Below are 19,568 nucleotides of genomic sequence, written 5' to 3'. Positions count from 1 at the left end.
ACGCTAATTTTGGTCTACAAAAATGAACTTTCTTTCATATGGTTTAATATAAAAATATTTTTCAGCTATTTTCTGTACACCCCTTTCCTCCCAGTGCAATATTTAATCAAAATATTTCTTCTCCTGGCTTTGGCCAAAACAGAAACAGAAAAAAAGGAATGGCGCCATCTTCTAACCAGTGGATTAATCGACTTTGGCGCCTCTCCTTCAAGCAATTAGCAAACTTAAGGCCACGCATTTATTTCACAATTATATAGATCATCAAACATAGAGTCGCGATGGAAAGTGTGTATAAGAACCAACCAATAAACTGAACTGAGAAGCAAACAATGCAACTGGAAAGTTTCCAAAAAGTGAGTACAAAAGCGCGTTTGCTTTTACAAACCAAAAGTTTTTCGGGGGTTTAGTGGAGTGTTTAAAACCTCGAGTGAAAGCAATGCTGATGGTGGCGGTGTTTTGGGGCGCAGAGTGGGGACGTCGATTCGCTGGCCTTTTTGATGGCCCGATTCCTGCGTAGCCGCGATGTTCTGTTCTCCACCGGTGTCCAATTGGGATCGGGCGGTGGCTCCCTGGAGCCAGTGGCCAAGAAGTGTTTGGGATGGACAGGATATGGAGGCACCTGCAGGCAATGCTGGCGAACGCTGGCGGTGCCCTTGGCAAGGATCTCCCTGATCAGCGGTCCGTCGAGGACCTGTCGCACCTCCGCCAAACAGGCTCGGATCCTCAGCAGGATGCAGACCTCCTTCCGTGTCCTCTGGGCCATCAGCTCGCCAAAATAGTGCGAGGCGTACGAGCACAGCGAGTCCACGCCCAAAAAATGGGCGGCCAGGATGAGCTCCACCAGCTGGCAGAGTTCGCTGCCCAGCAAACGCTCCTCCCAGGAGCTTTTGCACTTGACGTACCCATTGCATTGGCAACCATTTCCAAGGGGTTTCCCATCCGCTTTCCCCGCACTCTCAGTATGGTTTCCACACTTTCCCTCGCCTTTGTTCTCGATTCCGTTTGCAACACTTGAATTTGGCTTCCCACGTGTAAGGATTACTTTTTCCCGGTTTTCCTTATTCCTGCCGACTTCGATGCCGTCTCCACTATTTTCTCGCTTGCTGGTTTCAGTACTTTTGGCACTACATACAAACTGATCTTGATTGCGGCGAGTTTTTTTCGGTATCGTTTCGGACCTCATTGAACGCCTTTCTGCTAACACTAATTCTCGTATTGCTTGTTTTTGGGTCGAAATTGATTGTATTTGTGTTGTCTTTGATGTCACTTCCGCTTCCGTTTCCGATTTTTACACTTTTGTTGGTTTCTATGGGGTTTGTTGGAGTGATCGCTCTATGTGTTTCCTTATTCCCTCCACTTTCTGCACTGAGTTCGCTCTTCTGGCTTTCACTTCCGCTTCCGCTGGCAAAACTTTCGCCATTCACAACATCTCTAATTGGGCGTATGGCATTTAACTTGGTGTTGAGGCTCTCTTTATGGCCATACAATCTGGGTATTTTAGTAGATTCTTGACCAATTTCACAACTCTTCTTGCTCTCGATGATTCCGTTAATTTCGCTGCTGCAAAAACCCATTTCCTGTTTGTCCTCCTGTCCACCAAAATTGGCATTTCCGGTTCCGTTCTTCTGGTGCATCCACATGATAACTCGCAGCAAAGTCGTTGATCGAATGGCTCTCAATTCGATTGGCTGTTCGACATTTTGCCGGCGTCGCATTGTCGCCGAATGGCGGTACATCAGACGGCTGGGCACATTGATCAGCCGATGGTCGCTGCAGAGGAATCGCAGCAGGTGCATTTCCGGTTGCCGCTTGCCGGAAACCAATTTGAGGAGACTGCGCGGCGAGACCAACTCCTCCTCACTGGAATCATCCAGATCCAGATCGCGATCCTCGACGGTGTAGAACTGCTCCTCAATTGATTTCGCTTGCGGGTAAATTTGATACTTCTGCTGATTCAAATTGCGTTGGCTCCTCATCACCAGCGAGGTCATCGCCACCGGCGAACTGTGAGCCATTTGGATGCGACGGAACGAGGTGCGATTGCCGCGCACCGGCGGTGGGATCGATCGCTTCACTAGCGAGCGGATCACCGCTTCCGTTTCCGGTCGCTGGCCAACCACTTCCGGTGCGCTCTTGACCAGCGAGCTCAGCGCACTGCTCACCGGCAGCGGCAGCCGTGAGCGGTACAGCGAACAGCAGCGGTTCGCCGATCGGCCGGCACTCCGCGAGCGACAAATCCGGGAATTCGGGCCATGCAGCGCCGTCAGCGAATGTTTCACACGCTGCGGAATCTTCGACTTCAGGCTGGATGCCATCCTTTTTACGGGCTTTCTACGTATTTTTCTCTCTCAGCTCGGACTCGGGCTCGATTTCGGCTTGTCAGTGTGTTTGTTTGTGTGGCCTGAACTTTCACCCCATGGCGGCTCGATCAAGGAGAACAAATAGCAACCAGCATCGGAGTTACAATTTTTGGATAGTATAGTTGGTAAAACTATAGTATGTATATATAAAAAGCCATTTCCTTTAACTGGTTATATTTTAATAAATTGAATAGCATACTAGCATATTTTAATATACTATCAAAAAATAATAATACCATAAAGCAATAATAAACGGTAGCTTAATGTTTTCCAAATTCAAATATTATATTTATAGCTTAATATCTTATTTATGATTTTAAGCTTTTGTTCGATTTATAATACAATCTGTATACATTAATTAACATTTGCACACAGTTGCAAATAAATGAATGATTTACCCAACATTGCTTTACCTCAAATTACCTCAAAATGCTTTTTAATGAAATTTACAAGCTATGCCGATAGCAACGTTTCGACTCTACAATTGCTAAAAAAAAAAAAGTTAAACATTTTTGCCTATTCGCTTTCTGCTGAATTTAGTTGCCTTCGGGGCTTTGACTATAATATTTAGCCAGCATGTTAATCACTATTGATTAAATAAGTATGGGGAATTAGGGAGAAACGTACATCAGCGAACAAATAGTCAAACGAATCCCTAAACAAACAGTTTGGCATTCCTTTGCGGCAGTTTTTGAAAAAAGGACGAGCTTGGTCACCGTGTGACCCCAATTAAATGCAGTTCCAAACGGTTTTCCCAGCCATCCTTTGGGATTTGTTTGTGCCCCTCGGTGTGTGTATGTGTTTGTGTGTGTATTTGTATTTGTGTTTGTGTGAGGAGCACATTAAAAAGTAATTTAAATTGAATTTCTCGACGCGCCCGACGGGGATCAGGAATGGGTTTGGAATCGAGATTGGAATAAAGTCGCACAGTGGTAGGCACTGCCTTATTGTAATTAGAGCGCTGGGACAATAAATCTCAATATAGAGCAATCCGTCCGTTCAGTTCCGTTTCAATTCCATTTGCCAGTTGCCGGGTGCGTGGATTTAAATTGCAGTGGCAGAAGCGAAAGGAAAGTGAGGGGGAGAGTGGCGGGGAAAGTAAAGAAGCACCATGGCAATGCATAAATCTAGCTCTATTCCCTTGTATATCCTGGACAATCAAGGAAGGTGTGCTGTCTACACAGGAAAAAATATTCAATCAGATAATTTGATATTAAATCATGGAATGCTTTTTCGAAAATATTTATTTAAAATATTTCTTCAATTGAAAATAAATAAATACCACTGAAATCAATCATGATTCGCTTTTACTTAACCAAGATTAACACCATTTTTATACACATTTTAAACAGATTATTTTATTGAGATATACAATTTTGAATTGATTGCTTCACAACCACAAAATGATGGCAGTTTGATAAGAGCACTCTACATAATTGTGTTTCGATGGTTTTTTTTTACACTTTTCTCCAGGTGCATAAAGCACAAACTAAACGATAAAAACTGAGAGGGAAATCGGGGGAAAAGCGGCAGGTGGCGGGGAAAGCGGATTCGTAGTCGCAGGAATTAGCTCAAAATTGCAAAACTTAAGCCAAATGCTGGCGCGGAAAAGGAGGAAAAAAGGCGAAACGGAATCGCTGCAAAAGAAAAGCACAATGGAGGAAAAGGGGGTAAAAGGGGGTGAAGGATGAGGAGGGGGAAACAACAGGGGAGGCAGGTGAAAAAAGGGAAAATCAAAACCACGAACCAGACGAAGGAAGGTGGCTCATTCTTTGTTTTATGCCATCTACATAATAGATGGCCCAAGGAAGTAATAGACAGAGACGGCACGAGAGGGAAGAGCGAGTGAGAGAGACGGCTAGCAACGGAAACAAGTCAATTTGCATTCCGGCTTAAACGAACATCGCCGGGTTAGTTAATGTTGCAAAAAAGTTTGCCAAAAAAATATATATATAAAGAAGGGCAACGAGAAAGTCGGAAAGGGAATTTCGGTTGCATCAGCAATTGCAAATTAAACGCGAGAAAAAAAAGTCGGGCCAATCATTATCGCTTGTGTTCGCTGTCCAAACTTATTTTATTGTTTCAAAATTAGTTTAGCCCCCGAACGCCCGAACACTAATCAATCAACTTACGAGAAAAGTTCGATTAACTTTCGCCTGGACTTTGCCCGGTGGCAATTAACCTTAACTTTGTTAATAAAATGAACAACAAAACATGGAGCCCTGGGTCAACCGGAGTATTAAGTGAAACCAAAGCAGTTTCGGGTCAATTCCAGGTCATTTTACGGAAAATACATTAAAGTATGAAATAAAAATATCAATTAAAGCCAGAAAAGCTCTGGTATATAGGTAATTACGTTTATTTTTATTCGATTTAGACCATACATACAAAGATTTAATTAAATTAATTACCCAAAATCGCATCTTGTTTAATTCCCACAAAGAGAAATATAATATTATTCACAGACTTCACCATGAAATAAATTCAATGGCAAACTGTAAATCGATGAACAAAAGTCAAACATCGGCGCAGAATTATTATGTTTGTTGAAATACCAATGCAAGTCCCTCGGCGAACTAAGAATAAACTGCAAAACTCATTAAAATGCAGCTAAACAAAAAGCCGAATGCCGAATAAATAAATATTATTGACTTTGGTTTATTGCTTTCGGTTGTGTAACTGGCAGGGCTATTATAAAATTAATTAAATTACACACTTGCACGCACACCACCATGTTCAAATGGCAGAAAGAAACATACAGATATGGATACAGATAGCGATGATATCGGGACTGTCCACCGATGTTAATTGTAAAACCATAATTTCCGTATGCCAGTGCAATAAGTATGCATTGTGATTTTTTGGCACTGTCTGCACTCGAAATGTAATTTATTTTCCACTCTTTCCCTCTGTCGCATTTTGTCGTTTAATTGTAATAATTGTGCACTAATTGATCGGCATGCAAATGCATGTCAAACAACTGCGAATTTACACGGAATGTATCGCAAACAAACAAAAGTTCAATTAACTAAGAGCGGACAATTATATCTACCTAATACGTATGTGCAATGCATTGGGCCGTAGAACTTTCCGATTTAATTACGGCTTACGTTGACACGAGTGCATATTTTCCATGGCAGATTTCCCGTTTTATTTGTCAATCTCCTATATCCACATTTTAAAACAGAATCCGGTGTTTATTAATACATAATAAGGTTATTATTAAGCTCTGTCAATTAATTGAAAAAACTTTGTCAAATCGCGTAACATAATTAATCTTCAGAGAAAATGCATTCATTAAATAGTTTCAAGTGAATAGGGAATCATAATAAGCATACAAACTAGTTATATTAGTGTGTAACAAAAAAGAATTATCAATGATAAACAAGGAATTATAGTACTAATCTATTATTATAAATTTTTCATATATAAAATATTCTACCAATTAGAAAATATGAAAATTTAGTATTATACCATATTTGCATTCACTTTTTTATATGTTTGTTACAAAAGAAGCATTTTTAATGTTGAACAAAAAATTATAGTAAATTATTATAAATTTACTTTCACTTAAAAACATTAATGAAGAAAAATTCTTAGTATTATATTACTATTGTTAGGTAATTTTTTTCTCCGCTGTTTAATATATTTCTTACAAAGACGCATTGTTAATGATAAGCGAGATATAAAAGTATAGCATTACTTCTGTTAATTTAGTTTCCCGACACTTTGTAATATATTTGCATTGCTTATGCCATTGATTTCCACATCTTTTTATGGTTAGCAAATATTTTAGGGCTTTGTTCGATCCACTGGGCACTGAAAGCGAAGAAAGCCACGCAGCCAGAGGGGTAAACTCCGGCTAAGCCCCCAAAAGGGTTCGGGCCAATCCTTTCGAGTGAATTCCATTGGCCCCAAGGTAAACATGGGCCATGGCTAATAGTGTGAAAACAAAACAAAGAAACAAGCGAAAGGAAACGTAACGAAAACGAAGAGAAGCGTAAGGAAATGGTGGGGAAAAATGGGAAGGCTGGCTAAAATAACGTAAAATGCTAAGGTAAACAAACATTTATAAATAATGAACATTGATTGCTTATTTGAACAAAACGAAGGCGGACATGGATACATGGCAACAACTACGGTTACGCATTCACGTTCAAGGATAATGGATAAAGGATAAAGGCTAAAGGACGAAGAACGAACAAGAAGGCGGAAGGCGATGGACTGCACTCCATAAATGTAATTGCGAATGTGAATGGGTGTCTAATCATTATGGTCTGCAGAGGGCAAACTCATCATGGTCCTAATTGATTTGGGTGTGTGTAACAATCGGGCGGCGATATATACATACATAGGTATATTCGGACGGTACAGGAAATTCGATTGAAATCGAGAAGAGGCAGCAAACTGCCAAATTTCCACAGGAGAAGATTAGAATTTTAGGCTAACAGGTATTTTAAATTAACAACCAAAGAGTTCAGTAAACTGAAGCTGTAATTAAAATTGTGGGAGTATATTATACTATAATGTGTAAAAATAAAAATAAAAAACTTTTTTGTACCAATGCTGTTTTTCAGCCAGTTGCAGAGTTTTATTTTCAATTTTGAGCCATAAGATGACCCATTAAATGAATAAAATGCTACCTGCTCCATTATTTAGATGCTAGCTGGTGTAAAAATGATATCCCTAACATCGGAGAGAGCTTAGGCGGCCATTAGGTCACTTTCTCCGCCTGGGAGAAAGGAAAGCTGCCGAGGTGTTTGCTCCATTACTCCATATCTCCATGTGTCTCGTCGTTATCCTTGCTCGGCCGCCATCGAGCTGGGTTTATGGCTTTCAATTTGAGTGTTTCCCGGAGACTCTCTGTCATGCATACGTCCAAGGTGCTTAATAATTTAGACGCACACGCCCAGCAAAACGCATACAGCTGCATGTGAACGTGCACGTGCATGCGAGCGAAAGCCTTTCTCCACCCACACAATCAATGCCATTATGCGTGCGTGTTAGTGAGTGTGTGAGTGTGCCAGTGTGTGTGTGTTTGCCATGCGGTGTGCTATGCGAATTTAATGCACTCCTTGATGCAGCTGTGCATAAGAAATCAGGTGCAACCTGCGAGACGCCAAATAGTCTTACATTTTCCATATCTGAAATGCGGAGGTGGGGACATCTCTCGCATTGGATTTTCCGCATTTTCTAAGAAACTTTTCTGCTCATCACATGGAACATGCCACGCCCACATGTCCGAGTGGCAACACTCGAAAAATAACTAGCCACTTTTAAATAGAAAAAATCTGAACGTATCGTACAAAACTTATAACTCAGAATGTTACGTTTTTTTGCTTTTAAAAAGTATAAGAAAAAAAATAAATCTTTTTTTCAAAATTTTTTGAAATAGTAAAACATTCAAATATCACAATAAAAACTTAAAAAATATAAATAGCCGTTTACGGGTAAAATCACAGGTTAAATATACTTTAAGATTATTTTCTGTTATAAACGACAAATGAATGTCAAAAATAAATTGTTAATTATACATCTCTGTGTAGTTTGTTCACGTTTTTTAACCCTTTCATGCCCACTGTTGCCTACAGGCAACATTGACTTTGAAGTTTAAATCGGTTACGATTCAAAATTTTTGTGGATTTTTTTTTATAGGCGATTCCCCTTATTAATGTTGTTTAATTTTTGGTAATTTTGGCGAATGCAGCTGCAGCATGTGCTGAGTTATCACTTATGATTCGAAGCGACCACAGCTGCCGAAAAATTTTACCAAAAAGTGTCCGTGCAAATAGTGCGATTAACTAAAATTAGTGACAAATACTAATAAAATAAGTACGTACATATCTTTAAAACAGGTAAGACTATGATAAAAGTATAAAGTTGGGCTTGAAAATTGTTTTATAAAGAGTGTGGATTTTTTCAAAGGCCTAAAGGCAACATTGCAGTAAGGACATACCAAAGGACTTAGAGTATCGAAAATCGATATGAACGTTACTTGGGGTTCCTATTAATCATTTATGGCGTTAAATATTTTCTATGTGTCCCCAGATTAATTTGGGCATGAAAGGGTTAAGGAGTTTCTGTTCTATTTTTTTTTTTTTTTTTTGTTTGGTTGGCCTGAACGTTGACAGCCGGCAAATGCAAATGCGGTTTTAACATTTGCATGACGTTGCGTACGTTATTTACAGAATGGCTAAAATGGGTAAAATGGCAACATGGCTGCCATTCACAGCTAATGACATTTTAAACAAAGACTTCCGGTCTCCCTCACTCTTTCGCACCCATTCGCCCCGTCTCTCTTTCTCTCCCTCTTTCTTTCTGTTTGCTCATCTTGTTGTGTGTTGCTAGTGTTTGTTTTTATTTTTTTTATTTATTTTTTTCCATGGCCTGCAAAATGCTTTCAGCGTAAAATATGAAAACGTTATTAGCATTAAGAAATGCTGGGGAACGGAATGGAATTCCATGGAACAGCAGGGATCGCAGCTAAGTATGCAATACCATTTGCCATCGTTGCCATTATTTCCATTTTCCATTCTCCACTTACCATTTCCTATCTGCAAGGGCCCACTTTCCACCATCAACACATTTCAATGAAATAATTACCTTCGACAGTAACAATTTTGCAGCATACTTTTATGGGAGCAGATTTTTTTTGTAAGTATGTCAAGTAAAAATTACCTACATATATCAACTATATGTGCAACTAATCAAATATACCATTTATACCAAAAACACCAATGGCTATTCTAATTCTCAACCTAAATATAATATTTTATAATTATATTTTAATCCCTTGAATATTATTTAATTTTTAAACAACACATCTTTACCGAAATTGTGCTGCCAAGGCAGTAACTTGTTTGAATAATCGAAACAAACATTTTGGCAAGCTCACAATTAACACACATCACAACAAAAGCCATCGTCAATAAGCAGACAATGGCAGCGCCTAATCCACAATCGACATAAATTCATGCGAGTGCACAATCCCCGGCTACTCTTAACCCACCAGTGCCCCCAACCGCGCCCCTCTGGATCCGGCGTGACCCACCTCTTAACCCGCTTTTGCACCACCACATGCAGTTTGCTCCACATGGAGAGCCAGCGAAGCGAACAACTTGCGCTGTTTTCTCATTATTTATGCGCGACCTTGTTTTGTGCCATTTTTATTATTTTGCTAATTTCGCGCATTATAAAAACAACAACAACAACAAAAACCCCACACTAATAACAGCAGAAAAAAAATAAAAGAGAGATAAACATAACCCAGCCGACAGCCATGTTGGTTATGAAAGATTTGAGCTCGGTTAAAACCAAATAAAAGAACACACTCAAATCAAGGGCTCATAAAAACGCAATCAAAAGAAATTATAAAATAAAGTATGCAATCGAAATGCTAAAAAAAATACAAGATTTTAATTATGAGTTATACTTTATTGGGGTTATAATTTATTAATATTTTTTAGAAAATGTTTTACAATTATGTTCATAATTAAATTTGAAGGTGAATTGTTTATTTACGAATTATATAATTCCTTTATATCAAAAAAACATACTTTGAATAAAAATGGTATTTGGCAAAATGAAAAGAGTATTATATAAACGACTTAAGCCGGATTTCGGTTCTATTCTTCCGCTTTATTATTTTTTCGTTGGTTCTTTTTTTGTGGCTTAATTTTTAGAAGGGAAACTTATGGTTTGGTCGTCGTCAGTTGAGAGCTTTTAACCTATTTTCCCATTTTTGCGCAATTTATCAACAAATTAATGTAAGCATGACGCCTCTCTCACACACACACTCTCGCACACACATGTCTAATTTTGTGTGGGTGGGTATAAGTGTGTGTGTGTGTGAATTCGGGTGAGTGTGTGCTCGGCGTTGTCAAGAAAATTTGCATGTTTCTCCCACAGAGCCGAGTCCCCATTTTTGTTTTGTTTTTGATGCATGTAATTAACTTGAAGCGGGTCTTTGCCTTCTACTTATGTAGATCTATGTATGAAGGTGAGGGCAGCTATTCATGTATGTGAATATATATACTCACACTCATACACTCGTATATTTGTGGTGTGTACATTATGTGCGAGGCCTATCATGTCCTTGTAATTTCAAAGAAAATGTTGGGGTTCCGGCTAAAGATCACAAATGCCAACAAAGTGCTTTCGAAAAAGTTTTTCCAACATTTTCATATGTTTCTATATGATTAATATACATATATGTTCACACAAGGGAAACCTTTTTCTACTGTTGAAAAAGTGTGTTATGGTATAAACCGCAGCCACGATAATAAACAATTGAATTACCCACTAAGCCAGTTAGTTTTTCGAAAAAGTTCAGACTTCGAGAGCTCCTGCAAATTAATTTGTGCGAGTGGCAGAGGAAAACGCAAAAGTGAGTGCGAATGAAAGCTAAATTATACTGGGGTGCAATTAAGGCATTTTACGTTCTTCAGCTCATTTGGGAGAGAAGAACCAATCCCACTGCACATTTTCTCGCACCCACTTAATGCGAAACTTTCCCCTTTCCATTAGCATCCTTTTGGCAAATAACTATTTCAGCAGCGAAACTTTGTACGCACTCATACAAATGCTCCACTCCACTCGGCTCCTGTTTGGCTCCACTTTGCTCCACTCTGCTCGAAACTGTTAACTGTTTGGGCCCACTCGGCCATCACCTGTCCCCATAATGCCACGGATGTTTCTGGTATTTTTGCTTATTGGTTTTGTCATTTATTATCTTTGGCACGAAAATTCACGCTTGACAGGCCCTGCTGCATTTGCTAGCGAATCGCGAATGGCGAATAGCGAACGGTGAACGGCGGGCGATGAAAGTTTATGACAATGCGACTCAACGCCCTCGGCCACGCCCCCTCTCCGATCCCCCTCCTATCCACCTCGAACTTCTGCCGATGACGCCCACCTGTCAAAAAGGGGGCGTGACTGCACCTGGCATCACTCAAGTAAGGACACTGCGAAAAATATCTGGGTTTCACCATACTCGTATGTGAGAAAGTCCTTAGACATTCTTAGGTTTGCAAATCTAAACTAATTAAATTTTCATAATAATGTGTAACTGAACTTTGGAAAACAAAAAATTCCTAACCTAATTCATAAAATAAATTATTAGTAGGGACTTTAAGCAAATATACAAAAAAGAATTGCAGTTGCATACAAGCAGGGAGATTTGAAAATATCTGTAATAATATAGCAGGTTAAAGGTAGTTTTATTTTCCCTAGTATATTTTTCCCACTCCTAACGAATCACTTATAATTTAAGTATATTTTAACCAAGCCCCCCATTTCTCTCAGTGCCTAAACATGTATAGTTAAGTTGGCGAATCGAAGTGAGCGGCAAAATAGAAACAAATGCAAAACTTTTGATTGGCAGTTGCCTTTGTTTGTTAGCCGGGAAATTTGGAAAGTTTGGCAAGCCGCAACTTTAGACAGGTGCAAAAAAAACAAAAAATGAGAAAAAAAAAAAGAAGGTGAACCGCATTGAAGCCCATAACCCGAAAACAGGCTTTAGAGCCTGGGAAAAGTGACACCACGATGCCATAACATTAAATGCCTGGCAAGTTACTCAATTTCAATGGTCAGTAGGCGATGCTGAACACGACATTGCCGTCTCGCTCTAATGGCCGGAAAAGGGCAAGAAAATTTCCATAATTTTATGGGCTTGACAAGCTCTCAGCAACACGGACAGTGGCCGTAAAGTGGAATTTTCAAGAACATCGGAAACCACACGGCCCAGTCTCTCCATTTCCCCAGTCGCCGGGACCTTTTAATATTTATGCATAAAAATTTATAGGTGCTAAAGTACGCATCAGTACATATGTATAAACACCCACACACCCACACCCACACCCACCGAAAATCCTGTTGAGTACGTTTTTCCGGCCTCCTTTTTCCCGACTTTCCCTCCGCCTTTCCCCCTCGCGTTTTTCCCTCACAGCTGCTGGTAGACGGAAAAGCAGAACTATCATTGCAGCAGATCGAAAGCTTTTATGTGTCAAGTTAATGAAACCGGAGGAGCAAGTGTCCACCGGGAGTCTGAATAGAAGGGCGGATGGTAAGGGGGGAGGGGGATAGATTCCAACAGCTGATTGCATCGGATTCCCTCTTAAGGTGACACTTCACACAGGACCGCCTTTAATCGGAGACTTAACTTTACGGCCCCGCCACGGTCTCATTAAATTTTTATGCTTTCTGTGCGCTCTATTTTGGGTTTTAGATTTTCATACGGATTTCAAGGAGGCCAACATGACGTTTGAACTTTAAATGTGGATCTCTTTGAACTGAAATCAAGGATTTTATTTATACTTTTACACTATAAAAGTAGAGGTAACGATTCTTTTTATGGATAATTAGGGATATATTATTGATTTTCATTTTATTTGCTGAATTTAAGGAAGAACTATTAGATAAAAGAAAGGCTTACACTAAGTTAAAATTGATCTAAATGCCATAGAACTTTAAAACCAAACAGGAAAATATAGCTGCTTGCACTTTAAACCGAGTTTTTGGCATTTCTGGGTCGCCGCAATTGTGTCTTTCGATTGTCGTCGCAAATCGGAACTTTTCCCCATCCATAAATTGAGCAAAAAAAAAAAAAAAAAAAGAATGAAAATTTGAAACAAGCACATCGAGTCGCAGCCTAAATAGAGAAAACCATAGCCTTAGACACACAGATACACACACACACATAGGCACACCCGTATGCATTTTCATTTTCATTATACAAATGAAATTTTTATGCGAAAGTGTGAGTGAGTGTGAGCGTGTGAGCGACGTGGCACTGGCGGAAAATCATAACTTGAAATGCGTTAAAATGCATATAAAAATTTATAGCCTACACTTAGGCGCACATTAAATGACATGCCTGTCAAAGGCTTGTCCAAAAGCAAAGGGGTTTAAACGGGGCCTCGAAAGGGTGTTACAAGGGGATTTGGCAGAGGGGCTTGCAAGGGCCTGCACAGTGAGAAACAATCTGACCTTTGCTGTTTGAGAAATTATTTTAAAACAGGAATCCATTGAAACAATACAATTTTAAGAGAAAGAATAAGCATCCAAGATGCATTTTTCATCTAGTATTATATCATATTGTATTATATCATATTTTAAGACATGAAAAAAGTTTGCTTTTAAAAAGCACATGCAATACTGTTTACCAAAATAAAATTCAAGAAATATTAACCTGATATATTTTCAGTTCAAGATTTTTTTTAAACAAAACAATTAAATTATTTAATTCCTTTTATGTTATGTAGCCACCTCGTTAGTTAACCTTCCGTCCACCTTCTTAACCCACAACTTTCTCGCAGTGTGCTCTGATTATTTAGTGGCCAAGCCCAGCCTGTCTCTGATTGCTCTTGACAGCGCTGACCCAAAAAAAAGGAAAAATATAAGAGCTGAAAAAAAAGAATTATGAACCAAAACGTGTGTAATGAGTATGTGTATTTTAATGTACAATTTGCGGCCTTTAATAGCACTCTCACACACGCCCACTGAAACACGCAAAATGTCCCCCTTTTTTCATGGATTTAAGAACGTAATCACAACCTTTCATGCCGTGCACTGCATACTTTCCACTTTCCACTTTCCACATGCTCAGCCCAATGCCGAACAATAGAAAATGGATGGAAAACGCAGACATAATAGATTCAGTTTTTCTGATTAAATCAATTTTGTAAAAAAGTTTTTTTTATTCATTTGACCTGTCAGCGACAGCGCCGTAGTGTGGAAAAACCATTAAAAATATTATGAAAAAGTTTGAAGAACTCATCAGCCATAAAGCGAGTTCGCGAATAAAAGGGGAGCAACCTGGTTTCGTCGTCAAAATGCAAATTATTTGTAATTATTTGCGCTTCGAATGACTTAGGCGAATGCCATTCTAGGAAATACACTGCCTTTGTCTGGGGATTTTACCCCTTGACAACGAAAATGATTGGGAATGTGTTAAGGGATCTTTCATGAAATTTTAACTTGGGTTTTTAGGATCTCAAAAAAAAATTTTTTTTTAGAATTAAAATACATTTTTACATCTACTGCATCTATATATTTATTAAAACCACTTTTAAAACTTTTTTACGACTTTTATATAATTTTATTTTAATTTTAATTTTTAAAATTTCATGATTTTGGGAATCTCAGCTTGTTTGAGAAGAATTATAACTTCTTGTATTAGAATACAAACTTAAAGACCATTAAACTAAATCTACTATTATTATATGAAAATCAATTTCACTTAATAAAAGTATTTAAAACAATCAAAACTTGGTCAGAACTTTGAATTGCTAAAACAGCTTGCTTTAAGTGCAAAGAATTCGATTGATGACATTTCACCTTCAGAGTCGCCTACTTAAAAGTTTTAATAAAAGACCAGCATTGATTTCCCTGAATCCTTTTTGCCAAAGAGACCTAGTTCTAGACCTAGATACCACACACACACACACACACACTCCCTTTTTATATTAGAACTAGAACTGCCGCAGCACTTGACTTGGAATTCTTGTTCTCGTTTTTGTTTGCGCCTGTGTTTGCGCCCCTTCCTTTGTTAATTTCTGTTGTTTGCCTTTAACCCCAACAAACAAAGGGCCAACAAAGCGGCGACCAAAACAAAAAACCAAAAACCCAAAAAAAAAGGAGGGCGAGAAAAGAAAACGAAAGGCACAAAACAAAGTGAGCGAAATATCTTTGTTAGATGCAAAATATTACTCATTCGCAGCGTGGTCACTTGCCTGTTTTTTTTTTTTTTGTTTTTGCCGATGAAAAGATTCTGATCGATGGTTTTGCTCCAGATTCTTGTTCTGATTTCGATTCCGATAATGATTTGTCTTTAGCCCGCCTTCCGGCCGATGATAATGCCGCTCGTCTCGCACACTTTCCGATTTAGCACTTTTCGGTTAGATATTGCACATACGCACTGTGGTTGCACCAGAAAATAATTCGCAAAAAAAATTCAACAATTTAAATATCCGATATGACTGCGATTTTAACAACGATTGCCCAGACAATATCAATTATTTCTCATTCTCAACATTTTTTGGTTGCCGACGCTTTGTTTTGTTTGTTTTCGTTTAAGGACCTTCGGTCCGCTCCTTTTTGCATGTGTGTGTGGATGATTGTGCGTATGTGTGAGTGTGTTTGATGGCTCGTCTTTGTGTGAGAGACTGATATATGTGAGATGCGCGCGTTTGTGCGTGTGAATAGTTTCTGTAATCCGCACAAATCCGCTGGTAAATTTGAACTGACTGAGTTCAAAAGCTAAAATGAGTTTGCATACCCCAAAAACGTACTATCCAATAACCGAGTCCGATTTCGCCAGCCGAAGCAAAAGCCGAACTCGATTCCGAACCGAAATCCGAGAGCCCCAAGGTGGGAAAGTTCGCTCACAGCTGCGGCAAGTGAAAGTGTCCTACACGAGGACCTCGAACTGTGCGAAAGCTTTCCCTCCGTTGGCTGTTGAGCTTGAAGGATTTTCAAAAAATGTGTCTTCTACTCAAGGTTTTTAATAGTTTTGAAATATTTGCAACACAGAACAATAGAGTTTTTAATAATTGAATGACTCACTGAAATATTAATTCAGAAAATGCAATTTTAAAACCGGCTCTTAGAAACATATTTGTGTTATACCACATATGTGAGTAGCATAGTTTTAGGGTTTCGGACAGTTTACTTGGGCGCAACATCATAGACGTTATTTGAAATTCGAACATGCTAAAACTTGAAACCTTTTAAAGTACATTTACTGAAAGGACTAGCATTAATAAAATCGTTTTTATAGGAAAAATCAGTATTTCATTTAATTAGCAATCAAATAATCAATGCCAGAAATGTGAAATTACTAATCCTCAAACAATTTATTTAGCACATATGTTTTGTAAATTATTTAAAACACACAACGCAGACATATCTTATCCCAAAAACACAAGCACACATCTTATACACGTTCTGTTTTGATTTAAGTAAAAACACATTTTCCTAAAAAAATAGATTCGAGACCAACCGCTTCGAAACTCAATCGAACTGAACAGAACTGAAGTGAAGCAACAACTGAACGAACCGAGCATTTTCAAAATCGCGAAAAGCCAGCGTATAACGGTTATCCAGTCAGCTGAGAGCCGTGAAAAGCGAGAGGGAGAGAGAAAGTGAAAAAGCTTAACATCCTGAGCTTTCAAGGCTGAGAATGGTAAAAAGGAAATTGAATGCATACTAAAATAAAATGCTGGACGAAAAAAATTTCAAGAAAACTAACCAAAAAATATAAAAAAAAATTATTTCGGAAAACCAAAAGCTTTTCCCCGCTCTCTTTACGCCTGCGCGAAAGAGAGAGCCTGAGCGAGAGTGAGGGAGACAGAGCAAAAGGGACTATGAAGTAGTTGCCTGCTTATGTTTCACACGTTATGCTCCTTATGCTCTTGTTGTTGTTGCTGCTTTTAGATACCCTTTCAAGGGACGGAGTCGTTTTATTTGTTTGAATGTAGAACAAAAATGCATTAAAAATGTACTAGAATTGTGGATTAGGAATCAATTATATTATCAATAAAATTATGAAATTAAACACTGCCATTTAGATTGACTTTAATAAATACTGGACAACTCTCAATATTTTCAAGAAAATCTTATACAAACCAAATACAACATTTTTATTTAATAGAGCAGATTTAAGTAATAATATGTAAGACTCAAATTTGTTGAATAATTTTTCGAAAAAAACAAATCAAAAAATTATTTATTTTGTTCGTTACAATAAACTGATTTGCGGTTTGTTCATGATTTGTGATTTGTTTTTTTTTTTTAATCTTGCTTTCTGTCTTAAACAAACTTATAGGGTGTCTTTGCAGTCACCGAAAGGCTTTATCCTTTCTGAATTTGGTTGGTGTTGGTATTGTGGTTGTTGTTTTTGTTGTTGTTTCTGGCGCTCCTGTGGCCATTGTTGCACACCTGTGATTTAGCGAGGACGCCGCCGAGGACGAGGACGCTTTCGTGGCTTCTCCCTGCTGGCTGTCCTCGTGTGCCAGCTGATATTTACCTTATTCCCCACAGCCCAGCTAAAATAACAGCAATAGCAACAGCAACAGCAACAGCAATAACAACAACAACAACAACTAGAAGAAGAAAAGCAACAGCAGCATGGCAAGAAAATGGAAAATTGAGAAAGGAAAAGCTGGAGAAACACTAGACATGGCAACAACAAGCAACGCACTTAGAAATGATAGCCCAGCTTTATGCTAATGTTTGCCATTGCTTTAAGTACTCACTCAGTTGGCGAGTTAGTCATTCAGTCAGTTAGTCATTCAGTCAGTCAGACAGTCAGTCAGTCAGTTGGGTCAGTTTTTGGCATGCAGATGACAATCCTGGTCGGTTTTTGGGGTCGGCTTAACTTTCAAATAAAACAACTTTCAACAGAATTTGCTGAGCCCACACATGGCCAGGTTTTTTGTTCGAGTACCTCCGTGTGTTTGTGTCCATTTCATCAATTCCACTTGCTGGTTAATAAAGCAATAATATTGGTCCAAGACCAGCTGGTACTTGAGTAAACCAATTGCTTGGCAACATTGACAGACGAGTTCCTTGGCCCTTCTCAAAATAAATCAATCAAACCTCAGCCTAATTAATTTAGACCTTGTTAAAAATTGACAGTTAAAAATAGAAAGACAACGTGGGTAATGGAAATATTTGGTTCCATATTGAATTATCAGGTTATTTATAAAATAAAGTGTTGTATTTCTTTTAAACTTTGCAGCTTATAAATCAATGTTTTTGTGTACAAGTAATTTTAGCAAAAGGATAGAGTTCAATAGGATGTTTTGTATTTTACACAACGTGTTTGCCATTTATCCCTAATACCAACATTAGTATCTGCTCAATTGGTTATGGAGCCAATGAACTCGACACTCGAACGCTCTATAAAAGGCGATAATAGTAGAACCCCATGAAAATGAGTGTTATACGGTAATAAGGCAGCGTCAAGTGCCTCGTCAGCCACATAAGAAAATTGTGATCCCGCCGTAAACTCGGTCTCCGTGTTAATTACATGAACTCAAGCATGACACAATTTTCCCCAAGCGCCGCAGAACCAACGCTATTGCCCCTCCCCCCCACCAAAAATTTTCCATTTCCACCCCCTTTGAGGACGGGCGACAGAACCTAACGACAGAAATCGACATCCATTGCGGGCCCCAACATGCAAATCAAATTATTTTGGCATATAAAATGCTTATTAACAGATTATATGCTCACTCAATATTAACTGACTGACTGACTCGGTTGAATGGCAGTGAGGAGAAGGCTTTTCCCCTTGCATTTTCCTCCCACCCGCATTTTCCTTCACCCCCCCAAGGAATTTTGCGAAGACGGCGGCATTGTTCCTTTGTTTTTGGTCTTGGATTTTAATACCCTTTGATGGTATCGAAGGCGCAATGAGTGCTAAGCACTTTGGCTCGCTTATTTATATTTATGGCCGATAACAGTTGGCAGTCGGCAGTCGTCAGTCGACACTTGGCCATCAGCAAACAGACAATGGTGAGCCATCGCCGGATTTCAATATTTGTTAATGTCTTTATCTATATATGAACGATAGCAGCGACAATGGGTTGTCATTGGTCTTGGGGTTCAGCAAAATGCCTTCGATTAAGTAATATATTAAAGGTGTTAGAAAAATAAATACATAAATACATATATGCATATATAACATATTTATTTGGTTAAGCTTATACTGTTTATTTCATTGGATTTTTGTGATAATTTGGCGAGGTTAAAACGATAAAAAAACAACAATTTCGATATGATGATAAATACGAAATGGATTAGTGTATTTTTTATTGAAAAACAATCAAAGGATTATTTCTTAGTGCAAAGGACCTTTAATAGCAACGTAAGGCTGCTTTTAAATGCACAAAAATAAACCCAACTATTATTCTTCTTCCTTAAATATTTAATTCCTCTTTTTCCCTTTCTTTGTATATTTTGCAGCATCAACTTAGTTTGCTGTTTTTTTGCCACGTCATTTTCCTTTTTTTTTTATGAATGCGTGTTTATTGTTTGGGAAACTTTTTCATCACATTTACTCAAGCCTACTTTAGTCAGGTGAATTTTTTATAAGTTTTCTTGAACAACAGACAGGCAACGGCTTATAGTTGTCGTTTATTTAGCAAATTCCTGACACCATTAGAGATTAAATTCTATTTTTACTGTTTCGAGTTTTAAGTAACA

The 19,568-nt window shown here is 38.5% G+C and overlaps 2 protein-coding genes across 3 annotated transcripts in view; both read right to left on the bottom strand.

Moving 5' to 3' along the window:
- The window catches only part of LOC108095520 (high affinity cGMP-specific 3',5'-cyclic phosphodiesterase 9A), a 115,662-nt gene that overhangs the window by 70,479 nt on the left and 25,615 nt on the right, over positions 1-19,568 (bottom strand). The window lies entirely within an intron of this gene.
- Positions 225-2,369, bottom strand: LOC108095523. The gene is given in 2 exon segments (XM_017196640.2): positions 225-1,150; positions 1,152-2,369. Coding segments are annotated over 2 exon segments (1,899 nt in total). The 5' UTR covers positions 2,316-2,369; the 3' UTR covers positions 225-415.

Source organism: Drosophila ficusphila, unplaced genomic scaffold (genome assembly GCF_018152265.1).
Source record: "Drosophila ficusphila isolate 14025-0441.05 unplaced genomic scaffold, ASM1815226v1 contig_198, whole genome shotgun sequence".
In the NCBI taxonomy this organism is placed as follows: domain Eukaryota; kingdom Metazoa; phylum Arthropoda; class Insecta; order Diptera; family Drosophilidae; genus Drosophila; species Drosophila ficusphila.
The sequence above is the reverse complement of the archived record's forward strand: the minus strand, read 5'-3'. Positions and strand labels throughout refer to the sequence as shown.